Source organism: Phocoena phocoena, chromosome 12 (assembly GCF_963924675.1).
Source record: "Phocoena phocoena chromosome 12, mPhoPho1.1, whole genome shotgun sequence".
Classification (NCBI taxonomy): domain Eukaryota; kingdom Metazoa; phylum Chordata; class Mammalia; order Artiodactyla; family Phocoenidae; genus Phocoena; species Phocoena phocoena.
In genome coordinates, this window is record NC_089230.1 from 43,910,977 (window position 1) to 43,930,369 (window position 19,393).

The following is a 19,393-nucleotide window of genomic DNA, read 5'->3' on the forward strand; positions in this document are numbered from 1 at the left end:
TTTCTTGGCCCTCATAAAATATGTTTATTTGCCTCACATTTTCCTTCCGGTCTGGAATATATTGTGGAAGAGGAAACACTGATTTAGGACAGGTGGCTCCAGGGTAGCAATGCAGCATGTAATGAGGTTTGGTAGAGAGAACTCAGTATGTGGAGGAGAAGGCCTGTTCCCTAACTCTGTGACCTTGAGCTGACTAATTAATGCCTCTCAGTCCCACTTTTAAAACTCTTAAAAAATATGTGTATCACATGGAATAATGAATATGAAAACGGCCAGCCCACCAAAGATACTGAACAATCTGAGTTGCGTCTAGTTCGTGTTCAGGAATAGAACCCCACCTTGCAGTTTACAATTATTTTCTTGTCCTAGAGGAAGCTGGCCTCACACTACAAATGACCAAATCTTAGCATAGCACTGGCACACAGTAGGCAACCGATATATAATATTTGCTTGAATAAATTAAAAAGTGAGACAGCCAAAATCTCCACAACTAAAGCACAGCTTCTGTCTTCTCAGCAGGTTGCAGGTATACCCCAAGAGCATATTGGAGATGGTGTGGTTTGCTTACACCTGGATCAGCTGGTGCCTGGTGGTCAAGTGGTGAAACTTTCTGCTTCCAGTTAAGATATCATGCAGTTGGTACCATAGAGTAAATGTGAATAATGGAGCCTAAAAGCTCCATGTCAAAAGACATTTTCCAGTATTCACCTACTCACAATTCTGTTTCTACAAAAAATCAGGTGATAATAAATCTTTTTATTATTATTATTATTTTTTGCTGTACGCGGGCCTCTCACTGTTGTGGCCTCTCCCGTTGCGGAGCACAGGCTCCGGATGCGCAGGCTCGGGGACCATGGCTCACGGGCCTAGCCACTCCGCGGCATGTGGGATCCTCCTGGACCGGGTCCCCTGCATTGGAAGGCGGATTATCAACCACTGTACCACCAGGGAAGCTCGGTAGTAAGTCTTTTCTTCAAAGGTTTCTACAGAGAGTCACAGGGTAGGGTTCCTGATACATTTATTAGAATACCTGCTTGCAGGATAATAGAAACAATGGATTAAATTCATTTTCGTACCGGGCTAAATTTTACAAGGATTCTTTATCTCCATTCCCTTCTCTCAAACAAGTTACCTGTTGTTGGGATCAGTAGAATCCAAATTTAGTATAAAGATGGATCATCTCATTTACATAAACTAGCTAAAAGAAGTACTTTTGTTGTTTCTATTTTCATCCATGCTAAGAATGAAAACTAAGTACACATGGAACCTGCTGTGGGTGATATCTGTTTGTCAGGTTTGTGACCTAATAATCTGAAATGACTTGAAAGTCAGGATAGGAAATGATCTATCAAATCTTAGACTGAGAAGTTTCCACACTATGGGCTGGTTCTTACAAATAGCCTCCTAAATCATAAAGGAAAATTTCAGGTGAAACAAATTTATCATTATAATCTAATTCAGATACACTCAGGCTAAGTCTTTACTCAAGTTCCCAGGATGATTCACTATTAGTGCTTTTCTCCATTCTGAAGATACATGTTTTAGATCAGGTTAAAGTGATCATTCTTTCATTCATTTTCATCCAGCAACTATTTATTGAATGCTTATTATGTGTCAGGTATTTTCTAGGGATAATGGGTCAAATAAAACAGAGCAAGTCTCTGCCCCATATTCTAAGGAGGATTTCATGCTTAACCTTACTATGACCCAGTATTCCTGCCTGAATCCTGCAGTTTACATGATCAGTAGGGTAGTATTATGGGTATATAAGGGTGAAATGGAGCTAAAATGCTTCTGATTATGTAGCTAATCATCAAAGTTCTAAAAGACTAATTACTCACACTGCCATATATGTTTGAGTTTTCCCCCAAACCAAATTCCAGGGCCTTGGTGATTGAAATTGGTCTCAACTGCCCTATGCTTGGAAAACAGAGAATTGACAATCCCATCTCCTAGTTAAATAAAGATTATCAGATTTTTTTATCCTATAAAATTTCTAGACACATTTCCGGTAGAACTCATATGAAATGATTTAAGTGCTTACATTAATTTTTTTTTTTTTGCAAAAATTGTAACATTTCAAGCTTAGATTATCATAGTTTACATTAGGGGAGCTACAGCAGGGCACTGCTGGCAATTATAGGTCTTTTAAAAGAGAAACTGAAAATACAAATACTACTGATACAAATACAAGCATTTCACTCAGTTCTTCTATGAGGGTCCATCTGAGTTTTGTCAGTTGCAGTGTTTCTGTAGCCGTAACAAAAACAACAGTATCTCTGTGTTCTTTTAATCATCTGATCAGTAGACGAAAGCTTAAAAGGGCCTTATATCTTTTTTCATGAATCTTTGCTCCCCTGCTTTTCAGACTTCTCTGATAAAGCAGGACATTTTGATATCTACTTACTTCACCTTTTCCAAGTTTGCTTTTAAAGTTAGTGAGAGTAATTTGCTTAGTGATATGGTGATTGCAATCAATTGATTTTCTCCCTCTTTTTACTATTTATCATTTTTCCTCACCAGTGGACTCAAAGGCAGAACTCTACATTCTAATAAAGTCAAATAAACACCATAAGCTTCATGATGGATGAGAAATTTGTCTCAGTTGAAATGTGGGATGGGACAGTTTGTTATTGAAAATATTCATGGGTAAAATTATAGAATCAGCATATGAAAAAATGGGTGACCAGCAGCAAATATCATGCATGTTCCTTCCTTTAAACACCCTTTCTTGGTCCCTAAATATGGGCATTTCTTAAGATTTGCTCCTGGATTTTCTTTTCATTTCTAAATGTACTTCTGCTAGAATTCTGGTCTACACTTTCGGCTTTAACTGTCATCTCTACGTAGATTGAGCAACTACTAGGTCTCACTGGACACTGTGCTGGTTATTCTCTGCTTGCCCTTGAGTTCTTCTCTGCTCTGCTTTGTTCCATGAGAGGCTGATTGCCATAGACTGCATTACCCTAGTTCCTTGCCCTGCACTCTGGTTGTATGTAGACAATGGAAGGATGGGAGGAAAGTGAGTTAGGGTTATTATTTATCTTCCCTCCTCACTGCTGAACCTCGATTCTGGCTTCAGCTCTTGTTGGCCGGCCCCTTCTGTACCACCAGCTCTCAGTGGGCTCAGTGTAACATCATTTCCTCCGCTTTCTCCTTTGTACCTGGAGTTAAGGGCAGCTTCCTTCCGTTGCTAGTTTATGTGACTATCTCTTTTGAGTCCCTTAATCCTGCCACACTTTGTATCCTGACAGAGGCAGCCTCTCACTGGGTACCTGGAATCATGGTAAGTGGTTAACAAAACAGGTACTGTTTTTGTCTTTGTGGAATTTAATGTCCTAGTCTGTGGGCATAGTCGATAAACTAGCAAACTAAAAGTAAAAACGACAACTACCGTTTATAGTAAAATTTATGGAAGGGGCTTCCCTGGTGGCTCAGTGGTTGAGAGTCCTCCTGCCAATGCAGGGGACACGGGTCCGTGCCCCGGTCCGGGAAGATCCCACATGCCGCGGAGCGGCTGGGCCCGTGAGCCATGGCCGCTGAGCCTGTGCATCCGGAGCCTGTGCTCCGCAACGGGAGAGGCCACAACAGTGAGAGGCCCGCGTACTGCAAGAAAAAAAAAAAATTATGGTAAGAACAAAGTGGTGTAAAAAACAGACAGATGTGGGGATTTGGAGGGTGAGCTAATTTAGACATGGAAATATGTTCCCGTGGGGCTAACACATGAGGTAAGACATCAGTGATTAGAGGTAAGCTAGCCATTTGAAGGGCAGGAGAAACAAATCAGCAAATACAAAGAACCTGAGGCAGAAAAGAGGTTAGTGGTACTTTAATCAATATCTAAGTAGAGGACCTCATATTTAAAATCTCTTCTTACATCTTAAGCTGTTTATAGATGTATATTTATATACTAAACAAAGACTTAGATTGTACTTGCCAAGTGCCAGACACTGTTCTAAGTGCTTTATATTACCTCATTTAATCTTCATTAATATCTTAAAAACAGGTGCTATTTCCTCCACATTATAGAGGTGGAAACTGTAACAGAGAAAATATGTCCTATTGTCATCTCAGATTTGGCAGATCCAGGGCCAATTTTATTATTTCTCATTTTTTCAGACTTATTTATATCAATGGAATTCTCATTATCTCAATCCCACGGGGTACAAACTTTGATATTGGACTTCTCTTTTTTTTTCCATTCCTCTCATTCCCTTTATCAGGCATGAGCCCTTGTCAATTATTCCTTCAACACATCTCTTATATGTGTCACTGTCTTTCCATTATCACCAGCAATGCCCTAATGCTAGCCCACTTCCCCCCTAGATCACTGGATTACAGTAGCATCCTCTGATTGTCCCCCCGCCTCAGAAGGGGAGGATCTGAAGAAGCTACCAGATTATTTCTTCCTAGAAAAATCAATTCATCATGTTAGTCCCCTTTTAAAAAAAAAACTGCTGAAGTCCTCCCAATTCCAAGCAAAAGGACCCATCATTAGAGCGTGTGGCAATCTAACTTGGTTCTCTTTATCCTTAATCCCCTGTTCTTTCATCGTGGGTCTTCTGTACCTGCTTTTCTGATTTCTCTACTCTTTTCTGAACATGAAGGAAACAGAAATTCCATGTGTACCTCTGTCTTCAAGCACAAATCAGGTGAACATGTTAGTTGTAGGGGAAAACGTGTTAATCTGGGTTTCTATTAATATTTGGAAGATTCAGTTAATATATATTACAAAAAGATTACACACATGTGACTGAGAACACATTTATAAATATGAGAAATGACTCCCTCTTCCTGCATCCGCCATGCTGATTAAATAACAAGGTACTGTGTTTTAATTGTTTTTGTGTGTGTGCATGTAATTATCACAATTTCATTTTCTTTAGTCAGCAGTGCTTTTGCTAACTTGAATGTTGTATTTAGCTATGAGGAATGTATTTAAGGATATTAAATCAATTCATTTAATATAGTATATTTACTGAGCCATTATTATGTGAAAATTCTGTTTTAGGAGCCATAGGGAATAGGAGAATAGGATATGCTTTTCCCCCCTAAAGGACCTTAGAGACCACCGGAGTTCAAAATGAAGCTTATACAAGTTCACCTGGAGGGTTACTAGCGAACAGTGGAAGGAGCTGTTAAAGGAACCCAGGCACCAGGTAGGTAGAAGTCACTCATTAATTGACACGGTACTTGGATTCACCACTTTGTAATGGAGTTGGAATTTCTTTCCCTTTAGCCCAAAGCTGCTCTCTGGTTCAGTGCTTAATCTTCACTTATACCTTTTAGCATTAAGAAACTGCCAATATTTGTCTGAAATTAAGAACTGAGAAATCAATGTTTTTAAAAAGTCCATAATAACCAATCTCCTAGGGTATTTACTCACTTTCAGAATCACTTCTATTTCAATCAATGCAAAAGCTCTGGATTTATTATCCTGCCTCAAGAGCTCGTCCCTTTTCCCCAACATGATATGGTCTTGTGTCTGCATAACTCGGTCTAGAATAACGCCCCAGGAGTTCCAGTCTGTGGTGGCTTTTGTCGTTCTCTGTACCTCAGGGTAGTTAGGGGACAGGAGAAGGAATCTCAGTATTTCAAATCCTTTAGAACTCTTTGGGGTGGCCATGTGCACCCCGATTTCGGTTCTCCTTTGAAATCTCCCCATTAATATAAGTGGTATATATGCCTCTTAGTTTTTCTCATTGTCTAAAACAATAACTATAGGAACATACACACTTGTCACTCCCAAAGACAAACATTAGCTCTCACAGACAATACAGGTTAAACTAGGGAGGTCTAAATTCAACTGTGTGCTGAGGCCAGCTAGGAAAACCAGGTGAGAGTGGGGAAACAGTGTCACAGGGAGAGATGGGGACTGTGACAACCTCTGCTTGCGTCCATCTTTTTGTTGCTACACGGGAATGAGAGTCTTCAGTGTTGCCATACAATCTGAATTATGTCAAGAGGAGCTAGAAATCCATATTTTTAAAATAAAAGAACATAAATTTTTAAGTATCGTGATGATGAATTTTATGTGTCCACTTGACTGAGTGCCCAGGGATTTAGTCAAACATTATTCTGGATGTGTCTGTGAGGGTGTTTTTGGATGAGATGGACATTTAAATAAGTAGTCTGGGTAAAGCAGATTGCCCTCCCTAATATGGGTAGGCCTCATCCCATCAATTAAAGACCTGAAGAGAACAAAAATACTGAGTAAGAAGGAATTCTTCCTGCCTGACGGGTTGAGCTGGAACACATGTTTTCTAGCCTTTGGATTCAAACTGAAAAATTGGCTCTTCTTTGGGTCTCAAGCCTGCTGGATTTAAAATTGGAGCTTGCACAATCACCATCAGCATTCCTGGTTGTCAGGCCTTTAAAGTTAGATTGGAACTACACCACTGGCTCTTCTGGGTCTTCAGCTTGTCTCCGTAATTGTGTAAGCAACCAATTCCAACCTCTCCTCCCCCCGCCCCCCCCCCCCGCCATCTCTCTCTCTCTCTCTCTCTCTCTCTCTCTCTCTCCATATATATACATATGTGCACACTCATACATACATACATATAGTGCCTATTGGTTTTGTTTCAAATAAAATAAAACAATGGCATGAAGTCCTTCATGACATGCCTGAAAGCCAGTGCCATCATTTCAGACTTTATATTAAGTCTGTAAGAGAACAGGTAAACATTTCTTAGCTGCTCCACGCTTTTCAAAGTTCATTGCATCTCACAATGAAGATATGATTTCAAGTTAGTATGTAGAACAGTGCTAGTGATTTTATTAATCTTCCTTATCCCTTTTAATGATCTTTTTTTGATCTTTCTAAGGCCTTCTAGGAATAAGAACCACCCTGTTTATGGGCCACACACTCGTCAGTGACTGTTCTCTTAGTGACACAAAACCCATGCCAAAGCTTACTGGGACTAGTAAATTCTTAGATCAGAGGCCTCATCCTCCTTAGTCCCCATTAGAGGAGGTATTAGAGAAGCAGGGGATGGAGTTTCATTATTCCAGTTAGGTAAGTAAAGAGACTTCACTTTTAAGCAAACCAAACCATATACATCAAAAGGGTTGTTGATCTTTAAGGTAGTCTCCTTAAAAACTATACTTTTAAAATAAAGATTCTGCCATTTATTCAAATAATATTTTTATTCCTCTTTCAGAATTGCGTTTTAAAACAATTTCACAAGGAAATTTTCTACAATTAAATTAGTTACTCTTTGTGTTTGACTAAAAACATGAACAGCCAAATTAAAAAATTCACCTTTTCAAATAAGTTTCGGTTAAAAGGTGAATTTAAATATACCCTCAAGAAAAAAAAAAAAAAAGATTTGCTACTGCTAAGGCTACATAAAAGAATGCACCATAGACAGGTGGCTAAAATATTTCAAGCAATGGACCTATCACTGGAATAAATGCATATTATGCAAAGATGGCTGCTCTGAAGGGGTCCCGTGGAAGGGCTTTGGTGCATTTTATTAGAACTCAGTCTTGTTACTCAAAGCAAGTATTGCAAACTCATTGAGTGACTTGGGTTGGGAGTAAGACAGCAGGAAATGTGGTGAGTTTAGGAACGAGGCTCTGGCGAGAGCCGGCAGCTGCTCTTCAGCAACACCAGGTGTTGTCAGGGAGACTTTGAGCCATGTGTTCTCAAACTGCTGGTATTTCAACATCTGTGGAGAATGCAGAGGAGTCTGGTGACGTGGGGCTGACTGGTACCATTGGTGGGCATGTTTCAGTCATGTGGTGGCCAGAACAAGAGCGGGGGGAAGTAGAAACCCTGAGTGCAGACTGTGCATTTGCATTTACCTGTGAAAGGAAGAAAATAAATTAGGATAGTAGCAAGGTCCAGTGGATTTTCCTTAAGGTGTATGTAAGTGGGAAGGAAGGATTCTGAGCGTAGGATATGAGTAATGTGAGTGGAAAGGGAAGGGTGAAAATGTTGTGGAGAGCAGGACTGAGGAACATGGAACCAGGGAACTTGAAAAGGATTAAGCCAGGGGTCCAGGATGAAGGGAAGGTTATGGGAATGAGGAAGGAGATCTCATCCTCTGAAAAAGAGATTTATTGTGGTAGAGTGAGATGATCAATTACTTGGATAAAAATAGAAAACACACTTATCAAATCTGTGCATTCTACCAATCTGTGAGGAATAGCTAATGTGATTAATAATAGAGTTAAGGTTCAAGAAGTCATGTTGGAATGTGGGAATGATGAATTGAAACAAAATTAAGTTTAGTGATGATAAATGCAAAATTTTCCCTTTATACTGAAATAAATCATTTAAAGTAAAGAAAGGAGAATAAATGACTTTATACCATTTCACATGGAAAAGATTAGCATTTTACTTGATAAAAACCTTACGTGTTAGTAATACCAGAAGGGTAACATAATTGCTTCAGAGCTAATGCAAACCTAAGTTTAATGAATTGGGAGTGTACAGGGTCCACCTCAGGAGAGTCTATAATTATGATATGTGAAAGGTCTAAAATAGGGGCAGAAGGAGCAGTCTATAACTGGGGCACTAATTAAACAAACTATGATATATCCTTATAATGGAATACTCTGTAGTTATGAAAAAGAATAAGGAGGCTCTCTGTGTACCAATTAGGAAATATTTTCAGAATGTATTGTTAAGCAAAAGATGAGGGTGCATGACAATATATATAGCTGCTACTTCTTGTCTATGAAATGGAGAAAATAAGAATATGTAATCATATTTTTAAAGTTTACATAACAGAATTCCAAAATAATAAAAAAAGGAATTAAAAAGTGTGGTTACACATAGCAGGCTGAGTGGGAATACAGTAGACGATGACAGGGTAGGAACCGTCACTGTCCAAATTGGAGAGGGACCCTATCCAAAATTATATTCTTCCTAATGATGGGGTTTGCACTACATTTATCTGTTCTTCTTCTGTAGTGTCTTTAATAATATTTGTCAGGTAGAAGGCTATCAACTAAATATTTGCCAATCAAATGAATGAGTACGTGAATGATGACGAGATGACAACTCTCCTCAAACGTACAAATGACTTGTGTCAAATAAGAATTAGCCCTGTTTTTAGTTCTATGTGATCAAACTAGAACGAATGAATGAGAGTTATGGGACGAGGAAAAAAAAACCAGTTTGTTCTTTCAATAACCATTTTTGAGAGACTATTTTGTAGTGGATACTAGAACTATCAAGCAGAATAAGACATGGTTTAAGCTTTCAAGAGGGTCACAGTTTAGAATCAGGGTGTCAGGCTCAGAGATAAGTACATTATAACGAAACAGACACAATGCTAGAAGCAGGCATAGAAAGTGTGGAGAGTGCTGAATAAACCTGGGATGAAGGGGTATGTGTGAGTTTGGGGTGGTCATAATTAGTTTCCTGGAGAAGGGCATGGCTGAGCTCGATCTTAAGATAAAGAAGGGGAGGGAGAGGAAAGGGGAAAGAAGGGATAATCCAGGGAGAGGGAAGGCACGCGCAGAGGCTCAGGGCAGAGGAAAGTGGAGTGTGTTGTGAGGAACATCAACCAGTTCATCTTGGTGGGAGCATAGAGCTCAGAGCAGGGAGGGCAGGAGATGTGACAAGAAAGAGACGCAAACAACCTTGAACTCGGTATATTAAAGAGATTTCTAGCAGGCTGCGCCATCTAAAAGCAGGAAATGGTCCTCAGTGGAGGTTTTCACATTCAAGCCCAGGCAGGCTACGTGACCTCTTGCTAGTGCTGTAGAAAATAAAAGAGCAGGGGCTCAGAATTTAAAGTAGACTTTTGTCTTTTAAAAGAACTGCACTGCAGGAAGAAAGGAGGGTGGGGATGATGACATTTGAGTTCCCTGACACATCAGAATTGCAGGTTTTCTTTTACACAAGTGCTACTTGCGATCACATCTACCATTGCCTGCTGGTTACCGGGAGAGGAGGGTGTCATGACACTCAGGGAAAGGAGAGGAGACCTCGTGGTACTAAGCAGTGGGGAGAAGGTGGATCTTGAAGTGAGTAAACTTGAAAAAGGTTGTTTGCAAAGGGTGTTGGTAACATGCATTTGAAAAAACCTTGTAACCAGTAAAGCATTAAGCAGCTATCATTTTGTTGAGGCTTAACTTTCTCTAAGGACTCATATAGAGTGGTCTTATTATGGAGAAGCTGATTTTTTTTCTTCAGAAAAGACAGTAAAGAGAAGAAATCTAAGCGTAGTGTAAGGGGTTGGACTGGATCGTCATTTATGATACTTTACAGTCCTGAGTTCAGAATGTGAAAGATTGCTGTTAAAACCTGCCTTAGGACTATCTGGCCTCATATCATTCTGAGAAAAAATCTTTTTGAGAGGAAGGAAGGTTTTTTGTTTGCCTTTGCTTCTCACGACTTACTATGAAATGCCCACGGTCACGAGACCCCTCCACAAGACCACCAGAGACAAGAGTCAAAGCCAAACGGCAAGGGTCATTTATTGCAGGTTCGAACCTGGACCTCCGCGCACTCGTTGCCGGTGACGCTAAGAGGTCCCGATGGAGTTTAGTACAGCTCTTTTATAGACAGGTACAAACAAGCTCGCGACCTTCAGGGGTGGGGGGTACTGATTGGCTAACTTTTAAACAAAGACATTAGTCACTGATTGGTTAACTTTTAAACAAAGACACTAGTCACCGTCTGATTGGTTGGATGGTTGCAAAAGGGGGTTCAGCAAGCATAGTTACAGAAGCGAGAGCGGCTGGTTAAGTTTCGGTTTCCTGAGGCTTTGTTTTTCAATTAGGAATACTTAAGATGGGGCCATAGTTACAAACAGTACAAACAGGAAGATCGATGCAATCCTAGCAGCACTACGGCCTAATGGCAGGGCATCAATTCAGTCCTATTTCTACCAAAGTAGAACATAGCCCTTCATTCCCCCTTCTTTCATGAACCAGAGGAGCCAATCTTGGGTCCTCAAGGCTCAGTTTCTTCATTTTCTAAGTCCTCGTATGGCTGATATTGTGATCTTAATACCATTAGCTGAACTGTGTTTATTCTTTTTTGGACGAAATCCATGATTTTGTTGAATATACAGGGGCCTATAGTGAGGAGGAGAAGGAGGCATAGTAGAGGGCCCAGGAAGGGGAGGAGGAAGGGAAGCATCCCATGAAATCCTGACCAAAGGGGATTGTCCGCTAATTCTTTCCGACGGCGGGCTAAGTCTTCCTGGAGCTGGTGAATTTTGTTTCTTACAATGCCTGATTTATTTGCATAAAAACAACATTTTTCTTTTAGAGCGAGGCATATCCCACCCTGTTCAGCTGTCAGCAAGTCTAAGCCCCTCCTATTTTGTAGGACCACCTCGGCCAGCGAATCTAATTGGTCCTGTAAGTCCTGAATGGTTCCAGAGAGGGCTTCTACATCTTCTATTAATTGTCTAGATAGCTGATTATAGGAGTGAAGGGAGACCCCAAGACCTGTACTCCCTGTGGCCACAGCTCCTGTAATTCCTAGTCCTACCAGGAGGGGTATGGCTGTAATGGCTCGTTTGGTTCTTCCTGCCCAAAGGTCAAAGCTGGGAATGGGCAATGGAGTGTCTCCCGAGATCAGGTCTACATTAGGGAGGAGGGTGGCTAGGTTGCAGACCCCTGTCCAGTTCTGGGGTAAATAGGTGTATGCTAGGTTATTTCCACAGACAAAGACAGTGGTGTTAGGACTACAGAGGGAGGAGTTTACGGGGATATACTGACTACATCCAGTAGATGAAAGGATTCCCAAGTCAATACTGGCGTTAGAGAGGGAATCGTTCTTGACAAAGCATGAGGTATTAAAGGTAGTTGAAAACTTTGAAAATTGTATGGGAAACGGCTCCGGGAGTAAAGTTGGGTTACATTGTTTGCTGATGTTTAAATTGGCGAAAATGGGGATGGCTATAGGGTGGGGCGGTCCTTGAGGAAGGCAGAGCCAGCAATCTTGTGCTAAGTTGGGGTTGGTGGTATTTAAAAGCGCAAAAGTAGCTTCTAGTATAGTCGTGGTTTGGGGGTCCAGTTCAGAGGGATTGACCTTAGGGCGAATTAGGGGGTGGTAGCTGAGCTGTGGGTACAGATCCTGATAGGCCTTTTCTATTTGTCTTCGGGTTTCTATCTGGCGCACTTCGTCTTGGGGCCCTCCACCGTCTGACATATGTATGGGGGCCCTGGTATTCCAGCACACCGGGGTCCCGGGAGTGCCAATGCATCCAGCCTGAAGGTATTTATTATTATCACTAATGGTGGGACTTTTATTATTTTGTAGTGTGGCTGTGAAATAAGTCTTGTTATTGGTCCCTGTACATTGCTGGTAAGAGGAGTAGCACGTGCTATGCATTGATTCCTGAAAAGTAGAACAGGGACAAACAGCTCGGGGGGGGGGAGTGGTTTAGGCTTATGGTGGCATTGCCAGCTGGTTTTGACCCTGGTGCCTCCATATACCTGAACAAGGTATGCAGTTATTCCCCCGCAATCCTGCATATGAGTATACCTTCGGGGAACAACAGGAGTCTCGCTAGTACCTCCCCTGCACTCGCACGGTGCACCATATAGTTGTTGCATTAAAGCATTCTTATTGGGGGGGGGGTTGAATCCTCCCCTCGTGGCCCGAGGGTTGAGGGTTAGGACTGTCATTAGAGCTATCAGCAGTACCTTGGTCCTCATGGGGGAGGGTATGGCGTAAGGTCAGTTTGAGGGGATTGTCCTTACTCCGATCAACCGTCCAGGTGACGTCAGCTTTAGTGGACTTGATGAGGTCAGAAAGTGGGTCCACCGGCTTGACGTGGGTGTAATGGATCCAGGCAGCTATGCTGTCCACCTTGATGGCCGTCGGCGTTGTCAGGATGATCTGGTAAGGTCCTTTCCACCTGGGTTCTAGGGTCTCTTGTCGATGGCGTTTGACAAGGACCCAGTCACCTGGTCGGAGCTGGTGTGGAGTAGGCGGGGGTCCTGTTGTATATAGCTCTTTTAGTTTGGGCCAGATTGTCTCATGTATCCGCTGTAAGGCTTGGAGGGAAGACAGGAGATTATTTTCTGGGTCCGATTGGATAAGGTTAGTCTTTAGGTTAGGGATAATAGGAGGAGGCCTACCATGTATTATTTCGTAGGGGGTAAATCCTAGCTTATAGGGGGAATTTCGCACCCTAAACAGAGCGTAGGGGAGTAGGACTACCCAGTTAGCGCCAGTCTCCATGGTTAATTTAGTCAAGGTCTCTTTTAGAGTTCTATTCATTCTTTCTACCTGTCCTGAACTCTGGGGGCGGTATGCACAATGTAATTTCCAATCAGCCCCAAGTATGGAAGCCAGATCCTGACTTACCTTAGAAACGAAGGCCGGCCCGTTGTCTGACCCTATCATAACTGGAAAGCCATACCTGGGCAGGATTTCTTCTAGTAGCTTTTTAGCTACTATTTGTGCTGTCTCATTCTTGGTCGGGAATGCCTCAGTCCAACCTGAAAAGGTATCTATAAACACCAGTAAATATCTATATCCATATTTGCCAGGCTTTACCTCCGTGAAGTCCACTTCCCAGTAGGCTCCGGGCTGGTTCCCTCTTTCCCGGATGCCAGCGGTTGGTGGGTGGGTGTTAGCATTATGGAGTTGGCAGACTGCACAGCCAGCAACCAGTCGTTCAGTTTTTTCGGAGACATTTTTAATTTTAAGTCCAGTCTGTCTGATGAGATCCTGTAGCCGTCGGGCGCCCAAGTGGGTGCTACGATGGATCCGTTCAAGGACCAAGGTTCCTAGTTTTTCTGGAAGGAGGATATTGTTCTTAGCGTCCCGCCACCATCCGTCTTTAACCTGGGTTAGAGGGAGTTTGTTTATCCATCTAATGTCATCTTCCGAGTAGTCGGGTTGGGGCGGTAATTCCCGGGGCCCTGGATCCGGCAGTTGTAGGGGAAGTAATGGTATTGGAGTGTATGCCGCCTTTCGAGCCGTCTGGTCTGCCAAATTGTTGCCCCGGGCGACTGGATTTGTGGGTTTTTGATGCCCCGGGCAATGTACAATGGCTAACTTTTTGGGTTCCCATATGGCCGCTAGCAAGGCCAGGATTTCCTCTTTGTTCTTGATGTCTTTGCCCTCTGCTGTGAGTAGTCCCCGCTCTCGGTATATTGCCCCATGTATGTGTGCGGTAGCGAAAGCATACCGGCTGTCTGTATATATGGTGGCTTTTTGGTCTTTGCTCATCTTAAGAGCTTGGGTCAGGGCAATTAATTCAGCTTTTTGGGCTGAGGTCCCTGGGGGGAGAGTCTTTGCCCATATCACCTCAGTTTCCGATGTTACCGCTGCCCCCGCATACCTCTGACCTTGCTGGACAAAACTACTGCCGTCAGTGAACCATATGACTTGTGCATCTAATAGGGGCTGGTCACATAGGTCTTCCCGAACCCCATGGATCTGAGCCAGTACCTCTGCACAATCATGGAGTGGGGAGTCTAAGTCTGGGTCAGGTAATAGAGAGGCAGGGTTTAAAGCCCGTGGTGGAGTGTAGCTGATTTTGAGAGGATTTAACAGTAGACCCTGGTAGTGGACCAATCGAGCATTGCTCATCCATCGGTCGGGAGGCTATTTGAGAACCCCGTCGATGGCGTGGGGGGTGGTGACATGTAATTCCTGTCCCATAGTTAGTTTGTTGGCATCCTTTACCATTAGGGCTGTGGCGGCGATCACCCGGAGGCAAGGAGGCCAGCCTGCAGCCACGGGGTCCAATTTCTTCGATAGGTAAGCGATAGGCCTGGTCCAAGGACCGAGGGGTTGGGTCAACACGGCCTTAGCTATGCCTTTGTTTTCATCCACAAAGAGGTGGAAGGGTTTGGAGACATCAGGGAGACCCAGGGCGGGTGCGGGTAGCAAGGCAGTTTTGATCTGCTGAAACGATTGCTCAGCCTCCTCTGTCCATTCGAAGGGCGTCTGTTCTTTGGTGGCTAAGTATAGTGGTTTGGCCATTTCAGCATAATTTGGGTATCCATAAACGGCAGAACCCAGCTGACCCCAAAAATTCTCTCACCTGTCGAGGCGTGGTGGGTCTGGGGATGCGGAGGACAGTCTCTTTCCGTGCATCTGTGAGCCATCGTTGCCCCCCTTTCAGTAGGTATCCCAGGTAAGTTACCTCAGGCCTGCAGATCTGCGCCTTTTTGGCAGAGGCCCGGTATCCCAGGGTGCCGAGAGTCTGTAGGAGGTTTCTGGTTCCCTGCAGGCAGGCTTCAGCGGTCCCAGCAGCTATTAAGAGATCATCAACATACTGCAGGAGGGTTATATTGGGGTTTTGTCTCCGGTACTCACTGAGATCCTCGTGTAGGGCCTCATCAAACAAGGTAGGTGAGTTCTTGAATCCTTGGGGAAGTCTGGTCCAGGTGAGCTGTCCGTTTATGCCTCTCTCGGGATCCGACCATTCGAAGGCAAAGAGTTCTTGACTTTTGGGTGCTAAGGGTAAACTAAAAAAGGCATCTTTGAGGTCCAGCACAGTATACCATTGTTTTTCTGGACTAAGGGCGCTCAAAAGAGTATATGGATTGGGTACGGTAGGATGGATGTCTATGACTCGTCTGTTAACTTCCCTCAGGTCCTGTACTGGGCGGTAGTCTTTACTGTTAGGTTTGCGGACTGGCAGCAGGGGTGTGTTCCAGGCCGACTGGCAGGGACGCAGTATACCTAGGTCAAGAAGCCGGCGAATATGTGGAGTGATACCAGTTTTGGCCTCTATGGGCATGGGATATTGTCGGACACGTGCAGGATCTGCCCCTGGTTTGATTTCTATGAATAGGGCTGGGCGATGTTTGGCTAGTCCCATCCCACCTGTTTCTGCCCATGCTTCGGGGAACTGCTGAAGCCATGACTTTATATCTTGATTTTGGGAGGGTGGTTCCTGGTGAAGTCGGTACTCATCTTCCAAGTTCAGGGTGAGCACAGATATGGGTTGGTTGTGAGGGTCTGTTATGATCGGCCCCTCTGACCGAAAATGAATTTGCGCTCCCATTTTAGTAAGTAAGTCTCTCCCCAGTAAGGGGCAAGGGCTATCGGGAATGACCAGAAAGGAGTGGGTTACTTTTCCCGTGCCCAAGTCTACAGTTCTCTGAGTGGTCCAGGGGTAACGTTTAACTCCCGTAGCTCCCTGGACCCAGGAGGTTTTGTCAGAAATTTTCCCGTGGGGCTTAACCAAGACCGAATGCTGTGCCCCTGTATCCACCAGGAATTGGACTGGTTTCCCCTCCACTTGTAGGGTTACCCTGGGTTCGGGGAGGGGGTCCGAACCCCGTCCCCCCTACTCTGCATCATGTGTAAACAGGACTGGGGTGGTGGCCTTCGGTTGCCATTGCCCCTGGTTGGGGCGCGGCTGCCTTTTTTTGGGGCATTCCCGAGCCCAATGGCCTTTTTCCTTGCAATAGGCACATTGATCTCTGTCCAATGGTCGCCTGGGAGGTCGAGTGGCTGGGGGGCCCCCTTGATCTTTCTGAACAATGGCGGCCAGGACCTTAGTCATTTTCTCAGTGGCTTTAAGTTGTCTATCCTCTGGGGTGTCTCGGTTATTAAAGACGCGCTGAGCAATACGGAGTAGGTCCTGTATCTGTTTGCCCTCCAGATCTTCTAACTTCTGGAGTTTCTTTTTAATATCAGGGGCTGCCTGGTTAACGAAGGACATTACAACGGCAGCCTGATTTTCGGGGGCCTCTGGATCCATAGGGGTATATTGCCTAAAGGCTTCCATTAATCTTTCTAAATAAGAGGAGGGACTTTCTGTTTTACCTTGTACAATTGAATATACCTTGGCCAAATTAGTGGGCTTGCGCGCGGCAGCCCGGAGACCCGCCATTAGAGTCTGGCGATAAATGAGCAGTCGTCCCCTACCTTCTCCGGTGTTGTAGTTCCAATCATCCTGCGGGGGGCGAGTTAAGGGAAAGGCTGCATTAATAAGAGCAGGGTTAGCGGTGGGTTGACCATCATCTCCAGGAACCAGTTTTCTTGCCTCCAGCTGGATTCGTTCTCGTTCCTCGGTAGTGAACAGGATCCGGAGAAGCTGTTGGCAGTCATCCCAGGTGGGCTGATGGGTAAACATAACACTATCTAGAAGAGCTATCAAGTCTTTAGGATTATCAGAAAAACGAGCATTCTGGGTTTTCCAATTATATAAGTCACTGGTAGAGAATGGCCAATATTGGAGTCGGGGGTTCCCTGTCTCATCGGGAGGGCCTATTTCTCGCAGGGGTAGGGCTGTGGTGGAATCTGGATGGCGGAACCCTGGGTCGCGCTGAGTGCGTCCACGGGTGCGTCCAGCCGGCCCAGGGGAGTTATTTTCATTGGGCAGGAGGGCCGGCAGTGCCTCTGCCTCTCGCTCCTCCGGTTCTGACCTGGGTGGCCTCTCGGGAGGGGCCACAGGAGGTTCTTCCAAGGGGAGAGGAGCAGGGTCAGGAGCAGGAAGGGGGACCGGTTGTGGGGCCAAAGGAGGATGTTGATATGGAGGGGGTTCTATGAGAAGGAGGTCTTGGCTCTCAGAAAGTATGGGTGCGGTTGAGGTCTGAGGCTTGGGAGGTTTAGTTGGTCGGGCCGTAAGGATCTTATATGTCCCTGATGACAAAAAGGGGGCCATCCAGGGAGGTGGGTTTTCTACCAGGTCCTGCCATACCAAGATGTAGGGGATTTGGTCCGGATGGCCTTCTTTCCCTGGTAAGAAAACTCTAGATTTAATTTTTAGGACTATAGGAAGACAAAAGGTACCCTCGGTGGGCCAACCAACCCCGAAAGTTGGCCATTCAGAGCGACAGAAGGTAATAAGTTTTCTTTTCCGGATGTCCAGACTGAGATCGTGTCCTCGGGATTTCACATCCCCAAAATTAGTGAGAAGGAGGGAGAGAGGGGTACTCTGTGTTTGGCCCATGTTTAGGTCCTGGAAGAGGTTGGTTAGAAAAGGTTATTCTGAAAACGAAAAAGTGATTAAGAGCAGTCCCAATAGCGGAGCCTGTAAAAGGAGGAAGGGAGGTTATCGCGTGCGCGCTTCAGATGGGCTATCAACCCCCAGATGGGTCGCGGTGGACGTCTCCAACCACGCCCGACTAGGTGTCCTATAGCGCGTCCGCCAGGACTGTCCTAGTCCCCAAAACAGAAGGTACCTTGAGCCAGCTTACTTACCGATCGGTTGTCAGCGATGACCCGTTGACCTGATGTCTGGTGGGCTTGGGGGCATCCCGGACGAGCCCCCAAATGAAATGCCCACGGTCACGAGACCCCTCCACAAGACCACCAGAGACAAGAGTCAAAGCCAAACGGCAAGGGTCATTTATTGCAGGTTCGAACCTGGACCTCCGCGCACTCGTTGCCGGTGACGCTAAGAGGTCCCGATGGAGTTTAGTACAGCTCTTTTATAGACAGGTACAAACAAGCTCGCGACCTTCAGGGGTGGGGGGTACTGATTGGCTAACTTTTAAACAAAGACATTAGTCACTGATTGGTTAACTTTTAAACAAAGACACTAGTCACCGTCTGATTGGTTGGATGGTTGCAAAAGGGGGTTCAGCAAGCATAGTTACAGAAGCGAGAGCGGCTGGTTAAGTTTCGGTTTCCTGAGGCTTTGTTTTTCAATTAGGAATACTTAAGATGGGGCCATAGTTACAAACAGTACAAACAGGAAGATCGATGCAATCCTAGCAGCACTACGGCCTAATGGCAGGGCATCAATTCAGTCCTATTTCTACCAAAGTAGAACATAGCCCTTCAACTACAGAAGCTTGCTACCTAGTAGGGACATGTGCTAAGTAGCTTCTATAAATCTTCTAATACACAAACACACACGCACACCTTTTACAGATGCAAAAGCTGAGGAGCAGCAATGTTAGGTAACCTGCCTGAGATCACACAACCAGTCAATGATGGAACACACAAGGTTTTCTAACTCCCAAGCTCATGGTCAGAGACTACTGTACTGGCAGATTTATTTGGCTTCTTCTATTATTCATTCTTTTTCTATGTATTTCAGATTTAAAAAATTTATTTATTTATTTATTTTATACAGCAGGTTCTTATTAGTTATCTATTTTATACTTATTAGTGTATACATGTCAATCCCAATCTCCCAGTTCATCTCACCACTACCCCCTCCCTTGCTTCCCCCCTTGGTGTCCATACTTTTGTTCCCTACATTTGTGTCTCTATTTCTGCCTTGCAAACCAGTTCATCTGTACCATTTTCTAGATTCCACATATATGCGTTAATATATGATATTTGTTTTCCTCTTTCTGACTTACTTTACTCTGTATGACAGTTTCTAGGTCCATCCATGTCTCTACAAATGACCCAATTTCATTCCTCTTTATGGCTGAGTAATATTCCATTGTATATATGTACCACATCTTCTTTATCCATTTGTCTGTCAATGGGCATTTAGGTTGCTTCCATGTCCTGGCTATTGTAAATAGTGCTGCAATGAATATTGGG

At 44.2% G+C, this 19,393-nt stretch overlaps 1 protein-coding gene across 1 annotated transcript; it reads right to left on the minus strand.

Moving 5' to 3' along the window:
- Nucleotides 1-7,475: 7,475 nt before the first annotated feature.
- Nucleotides 7,476-17,840, minus strand: LOC136131862 (uncharacterized). Its single transcript, XM_065888637.1, is given in 6 exon segments — nt 7,476-7,670; nt 9,855-9,990; nt 11,118-11,916; nt 12,619-14,929; nt 14,931-17,324; nt 17,541-17,840. Coding segments are annotated over 6 exon segments (6,135 nt in total).
- Between the last annotated feature and the right edge of the window lie 1,553 nt (nt 17,841-19,393).